This window comes from Bos indicus, chromosome 8, assembly GCF_029378745.1.
Source record: "Bos indicus isolate NIAB-ARS_2022 breed Sahiwal x Tharparkar chromosome 8, NIAB-ARS_B.indTharparkar_mat_pri_1.0, whole genome shotgun sequence".
Lineage (NCBI taxonomy): Eukaryota > Metazoa > Chordata > Mammalia > Artiodactyla > Bovidae > Bos > Bos indicus.
Window position 1 is genome coordinate 53,579,035 of NC_091767.1, and position 7,626 is coordinate 53,586,660.

Genomic DNA, 7,626 nt, shown 5'->3' on the forward strand with positions numbered 1-7,626 from the left:
AATGGGGATATCACTTGTCCGCATCACTGGGCGGCAATGTGCATAAGAACAGAGCGCAGTTCCACACTTCGTTAGCGCTCAATCAACCTACTTACTTAGACTCGAGAGCGCAGGGGCCAGGATGAACCCAAAATGTAGATTAAACAGCTCCCCACCACCAACCCGCAACATCCAAAATACGTCCTGCAGAGGTGGTGCGCGCTGGGGACGGAGGGGTGAGGTGAATGAGGCTTTAGGGAGAGAAGCAAACAACGGAGAAAACAGAGGTCAAATGTTACCTCTCAGCTCTGTTTGGGGTCAGGAAGGGGTTGCCTTCCAATGTCACCCAGCTGGAGGTGCAAAGGACTGCTGCCTAAGGGCCCAACTTGCTGTCATCCGCGAGCCCCTGGGAGGAGGAGGAAGCCGCGCAGCAGCATACCGCTCGGTTCCAGGTCCTCCAGCCAGGGATCCGGGCGAGGGAAGCGACCGGGAGCGAAACGCCCAGAGCTCAGGGGTGGGAGAGGCTCACTCACCCAGCAGCAGCAACTTGAGCTCGCGGCGCGCGTCCTTCTTGTCCCGGCGAAGCTGCCGCTCGATCTCGGCGCTGATGCGCTGCGACTCCTTCTCCTCGGCTGACAGGCAGCAGCAGCCGGCCATGGTACGCACAGCCCCCGACAGGCCACGAAGTCTCGAGCGCCCGGACGCTCCGCCGGCCGACCCGCGACGGCACCGGAGTTCGGAAAGAAAAGACCGGGGCCGACTCGAGTTTCGGAGTAAGAGGCCGGGACCGCCCGGGTTCAATCCCCCCTGGAAGGGCGAATCCGGAGCTCTGGGAACGCTCAAGTGCACCGCAGATCCCAACTCACCCAGCCCCACGCCGGGGTAGGTGGAAGGGGAGCCGAGGGAGAGTGTTGCCGGCCCCCGAAAACCAGCACGCCCCTTGGCACAGGAGCTCGACAGTCTGGGAGCGCAGATTGCTCGCCAAAAGTTGGGGCGTCGGGGAGCGGGATCTCCTGGACTCGGGGATGTCCCAGGCAGGCGGCAGGCAAGGAGTGGGTTGGAGGCAGAGGTCCTAGCTGGCCCTCTCCTGCAAAGTTCTGAAAACCTCAGCAGTGACCGCAGCCTAAGACAGACTGGAAAATTTCCCGGAGGCTCTTGTGGCTCGAAGTGGCCGAAGGAGGCGGAGCCTCTCGAACCCGCAGCTCTGGCGTCGGCTCGAGCTGGCCTTCGCTGCCAGCCAAGTCGATGGCGCCCGGGGGCAAGAGGGGGGAGTAGGGAGCTGGGAAGCGGAGCCCAGGCGTCTCGAGTCTCGGGGAGCAGCCCCCACACCCCTTGGCCGTGGTGTCCCGGCGCGGGGAAGGTCGAGGCTGCGGTAACCAGCGTGCCCTGATCTCCAGAACCCGCTCCCTGTCCGGATCCAGGTCCCGACAGGTGAGTGAGGTTTGCCAATTCCCAGCCTCAACTCCTCACAGCTGCAAGAGGAGCCGAACGCGCCAGGGGCGAGGTTGAGTTCCGCCCAGTTGAAACTGAGGCTCTCACAACCAGCCTCAGCACCACGCACCCCGCGGTTTCCTAGACGGGATCCCTAGGCTTCCCGGACGCCCCAGTCCAGCGCGGGCTCGGGCAAAAGCCTGTGTGAGCCTCGGCTGGGCCTGAGCCGGCTGGCGCTGCTCTCGGAGAAGCCGCTGCCCCCGGGTTCTGTTCTATAGGAAAAGTGCGAAAGCGGGGGGTAAATATTCTCCCGGCCCCTTCCTACGCCGCCGGGGATGGGGGAATGGAAAACGGCTGGCTACTTTGCATTTCATGATGGGAAAGACTCCTTCTTTGGAGAGAGGGCTGACCCGTTTGCAGCAGGTTCCCTGCCCCAGCCCTGAAGCCTGACGGCCGCCTATCTCCTGGAACGTCGGGATCAGATTTGAGCTGCACTAACAAAACCTTAAACATTAAAATGCATCTCTTTGCACCCAAATGGAACGATAGAATGCGTATTATAACAACTGATTTTTGTCTTCTGTGTACATTTTGAGGCAGAAGGCAAAGAGGTTAATGGGGAAAGCAGAAAAGGGCAGGTGGAAGGAAGGGAACCTATTGTCCATTGCAATGAAAATTGTTTTTCCTTCTCTTCAAATCAGCATGTGCCATGAAAACACTTTTTGGAGTTAGGCAATTAGTTAATGCTTCCTGTATTAAGAGCAAGCCTGAGTACCTTTCCTAGGAGTAGCATAAAGTGAAAGTCGACTCTTTGCCACCCCATGGACTGTACAGTCCCTGGAATTCTCCAGGCCAGAATACTGGAGTGGGTAGCAGTTCCCTTTTCCAGGGATCTTCCCAAGCCAGGGGTCGAACCCAGGCCTCCTGCATTGCAAGCGGATTTTTTACCAGCTGACACCCAAGGGAAACCCAGTCAGTTCAAACTGAGGAATATTGAGTGAAGAGAGTGGTATATGTCATTATATAAAGAACTTGACATTAGGATACTATCTGGCTGCAAAGGTCTTATTATTTACAATTTAGGGAATGTAGAGGATCGGGCATTTAAAATGGATGTGCCTACATTATTTTTTTTTAAAATATTTATTTATTAGGCTACATCGGGTCTTAGTTGCTGCAGGCAGGATCTTCTTTGCATCATGGGGAATCTTTCCTTTCCTGCACAGAATTTCTAGTTGTGACCTGCGGGCAAATGTGCATACATTCTTAAATGCATAACTATTTTAGTTACCTTGCAGGCATAAATTGACAGTAATAGTGACCCCTACAGGAAAGCTCCTGGACATTTCTTACTTGATCATTATCCATTTATTCATACATTTCTCTCTTAGCTCTTACAGATGCATTGACAATTTAAGGATAAGACCCCTTAGCTTCTCAAATGAATAATGGCATCATAATTATTAGTATTTTTTCAATGATGAAAATTAGGGAAATTTTGAACTCCCAAGTTAACTGGAATAACTGACCTGTTAGATCTAAAGTTGCTAAGATTTCAAGAAAGACTTGAACCTTATTGCTTATGGCAAATCTGCAAAACTTTCCTGAGCTAACCAACTTGGCAGTGTGTATCAGAAGGCATAACTTGTCTATCCCCTTTAACCAAACTAGTAATTCCCCCCTTAAGAAATAATAAGACAAGCCAAAGGTTTTATTTCTAATAATGACAATAATGCAAAAACAATCTAAATGCCCAACAAGGGTGAGAATAGGTCAATAAATTATAGTACATTCATACAATGAGATATATCGATTCAGTTCAGTCGCTCAGTCGTGTCCAACTCTTTGCGACCACATGAACTGCAGCATGCCAGGCTTCCCTGTCCATCACTAACTCCCAGAGCTTGCTCAAACTTATACCCATCGAGTTGATGATGCCATCCAAGCATCTCATCCTCTGTTGTCCCCTTCCCCTCCTGCCTTCTATCTTTCCCAGCATCAGGGTCTTTTCCAAGGAGTCAGTCCTTCGCATCAGGTGGCCAAAATATTGCAATTTCAGCGTCAGTCCTTCTAGTAAATATTCAGGACTGATTTCCTTTAGGATGGACTAGTTGGATCTCCCTGCAGTCCAAGGGACTCTCAAGAATCTTTTCCAACACCACAGTTCAAAAGCATCAATTCTTCGGTGCTCAGCTTTCTTTATAGTCCAACTTTCACATCCATACATGACTACTAGAAAAACCATAGCTTTGACTAGATGGACCTTTGTCAGCAAAGTAATATCTTTGCTTTTTAATATGCTGTCTAGGTTGGTCATAGCTTTTCTTCCAAGGAGCAAGCCTCTTTTAATTTCATGGCTGCAATCACCATCTGCAATGATTTTGAAGCCCAAGAAAATAGTCTTTCACTGTTTCCATTGTTTCCCTGTCTATTTGCTATGAAGTGATGGGAACAGATGCCATGATCTTAGTTTTCTGAATGTTGAGTTTTAAGCCAGCTTTTCCACTCTCCTCTTTCACTTTCATCAACAGGCTTTTGAGTTCCTCTTTGCTTCCTGCCATAAGGGTTTTGTCATCTGCATATCTGAGGTTATTGATATTTCTCCCAGCAATCTTGATTCCAGCTTGAGCTTCATCCAGCCTGGCATTTCACATGATGTACTCTGCATATAAGTTAAATAAGCAGGGTGACAGTATACAGCCTTGACATACTCCTTTCCCAACTTGGAACCACTCTGTTGTTCCATGTCCGGTTCTAACTGTTGCTTCTTGACCTGCATACAGGTTTCTCAGAAGGCAGGTAAGGTGGTCTGGTATTACCATCTCTTTAAGAATTTTCCACATTTTCTTGTGATCCACACTAGTCATTAAATACGTGAATATGTAACAAATATGTGAATAAAAATGATTTAGTGGAAAAACCACAAAATATGTTGAATGTAAAAGTATAATACAAATTTTATTATGGGAACGCACATATGCATCTTTAAGGGACTAAAAGAACATACACCAGCAAGTTAACCTGCTCTGAGTCATAGCTTTTTCGTTGATTTTAATTCTCTGACATAAAATTATTTGGGGCAGCTTGCATAGAGTAATCTAGGCCCTAATTTCCTCAGCTGTAAAAATGAAAGGGGATGAACCAGAATAAACTCACGGAAATCTCTCGGCTCTAACATCAATTATTTCTTTGAAGATTTTTCACTTATAAGGTAGTATAAAAACAATCATAAACCAAAAGTTATTGACCAGTGATAACTAGAGAGGATTGTAAAACTAATATATCACAAATCAATTATTTTTATATTTCTATGTTTTATATTCACATCTCTTATTTTCCTTTAAGATCTAGGGAAGGGATGGGAATAATTTTTAAGTTACTGCTTCATTTGCAACATTGTTACTGAAATTCAGTTTATTGTACATCAGTGCGGGATTAAATCTCAGAAATAGAGATTTGGGTGAAGCAGAAAGAAATAGCTTTATTGCTTTGCTGTGGCAACCAGGCGCCACAGCAGGCTCATGCCTCAAGGCTGTGTGTCTGGCCTCTGGGGGGGGTACTGAGGAGTCTTCCTGTGTGCAAGGAGCAGGACGTGATCAGCTCGTGGGCATTCGTCTGATTGGTTGTTAGTGAGATAACTAGGAGTCAGCATCATCAACCTTCTGGTTCCAACTGGTCTGGAGTCTTAAGTGCAACACACAGTTAACTTTTTCCACCTGGTAGGGGTTTCAGTATCTGCCAAACAGCTCAAAGGACGTGGCTCCGAATATTATCTGTAGCCCTTGAGGAAGAACTAAAGAACCTTGACTTTGTTTAATAGCTAAAGTACTATTTTGTCTTGCTTGACTGTTTTCCTCCTTTCTCCATTTTCTCACTTCTTGATTAAACATATTCCTTGACTAAAGTTTTTCTACCGATAAAAGGCAAACAGAGGACAAAGATGGAGGTCTTTTCTGGGAAGGCTTTCTGGGGTCCTGCTCAGTTACAACATCTTTAAAAGAAGGGGGTTTTTGAAAAGAAGTCTCAGTAAAAAAGAATATTTGTTTTCTTAGGTTATTCCCAAGGTGCTGCAATCCCATTTCATTCCTCTTGAAGATCAGAGCACAGCCTGAACATGACTTTTCTGATATCTGCCAAGTGCTGGGCTGCAAAGGTGAATTAATTGCCTGAATGTCCACTGAGCCCATGTCAAGGCTATTACCAGGCTCTGAAAATTCAGACATTGAGACATTCCAGACTTTCAGTGGGCTATAGATAGTAGAAAGAAATAAGACTAAGACTGTAAAATCTGAAGACAGCCCTCCTTGCTTCCTCCCAGAGAGTGGAGCACAGAATAATCTGGGTGGTTGCCCACATCCTCCAGAGGTACACGGTGGGCCCTTCAGCTAACATCTCCCTTCCGCTAAGCCTCACCTCTGCCATCACTCCTGGAATTTCAGACAAACGTAACCATGTGTTCTCCCCACCTCTATGTCTCAGTTCATGCTGTTCCCTCTTCCAGGAATGCTATATTTCACCCAAGACAAAATTAGGTACTTTCTTTCCCAAACACGTCTCTTCTGAGAAACCATCTCCACCCCTTGTCAGTCAGACACATCTTTCTCCGCTGCCTGAGCACCTCTTGTGTTCCTCTCAACATCTCGCTTTATTACACCTCTTTGTTTCTTCTCCTAATTCGTTAGTTACAGGTAGAGAGTTTTTTCTTGTTCATCTCGGTATTTCTAAATAAAATGTAGTTGACTGAATAAAACTGAAACCACAAAGAATTAGCTGAGATAAGAGAAAGAAGAAACTAGAAGAACATAAAGTTAATGCGGTGGAAAATAGTAAAAAACAAAACAAATGAAAAACCTAGCACCACCCCAATAACAAAAAACCAAGCAAGTCCACAGCAAATCAATATGTGTTTAGGAAGGACTTTGTCCCTTAGAGGGAAAGAGTGCCCTGTTTCTAAGGCAATTCCAAGGAAATGTGCGTGTAGAGGGCTAGAAAGACATCATTCTCTTTGACAAAGGTAGCATGTTAGAATTTTAACAAATAACAGAGAATAAAATGGGGACCCTGGTCATTCAGACAACAAAGAATCTGCCTGCAATTCAGAAGACCCCGGGTTCGGGAAGATTCCCTGGAGACAGGAATGGCCACCCACTCCAGTATTCTTGCCTGGAGAATTTCATGGACAGAGGAGTCTAGTGGGCTACAGTCCATGAGGTTGCAAGAGATGGACATGACTTAGTGACTAAAACACACATCACACCAAACAGAATAAAAACATGACTTTGAAGTCCACAAGGCTAAAATAGCACTAATAATAATACACCTATGATGCTTTTCAAATTGCACATATGACCCATTCTTAGGTTGTGACCAGCATTTTTTAAGAAAAAGAGTAGTATATCAATAGGAAATAACAAAAATGCAATGTGTATTTCAGTTGTAAACATAAGTATCAACTCTTAAGCAGACAAGTCATTAGTGGGGGTTTGCTTCTCCATATGCTAAGTGGGTTGGTCTAAATAATTCCCAATTTTCTAATTCATTTTTCTGAGACCAACATATTCCCAATTTTTCATTCAATTTTATAAGTTCAGTGTGTTCTCTAAAATGTTGTGCGCCCTCCTCTCCCCTCTCTATGCCCCTCATTCTCCACCCAGTCATTTTCAGTTTTGATGAGTGTGGAATGTAAAAGTGAGTGGGGTGGTTGGTGATGGGTATTTAGACAAATAGGTAATAATTATACCTGGTGGTAGAATGTACTTAACATCCATTTTTCTAAGACAGTCAACATGTTAACATGTTTCTCCAAAATATTTTCTGCCTGAAGACCAGAAACTATTTATTATGTAACTTCTACTGAAAAGGCTAGAATCATAGACAATGAAGCCTGCCTTCAAACACACAAGACTGTGAGTGGGCAGGAGTTGCTATTGTTTGTTTCTGAATCTGACTTCCTATGGGAGTTAGGTATCTGAAGAATTTAAGAAGTAGAAATCTTTAAGATGAGGAATTTGGACATTTTTATTTTGCTTTTCTTCCCCTTTTTGCTTAAGTCCTCCCCTCCTCTACTTATATCACACTCCCCCTGAATTAACAAATGTTAATAACCTATGTTTTCTTCTTTGTTATACTCCTATAATCATGTATAGACTCATAAACACTCATTAATGTAAATACATATAGACCTACAAACACTCGTTAATGTAAATCCGTATATAT

General features: G+C 45.1%; 1 protein-coding gene across 1 annotated transcript in view; it reads right to left on the bottom strand.

Annotated features, from left to right (window-relative positions):
• Nucleotides 1-1,687, bottom strand: part of GNA14 (G protein subunit alpha 14) — a 201,465-nt gene extending 199,778 nt beyond the window's left edge. The window contains exon 1 of the mRNA XM_019966102.2: nucleotides 513-1,687. Coding sequence (XP_019821661.1) covers nucleotides 513-636 — 124 coding nt within the window. The 5' untranslated portion in view covers nucleotides 637-1,687. The remainder of the gene's footprint in view (nucleotides 1-512) is intronic.
• Nucleotides 1,688-7,626: the final 5,939 nt, after the last annotated feature.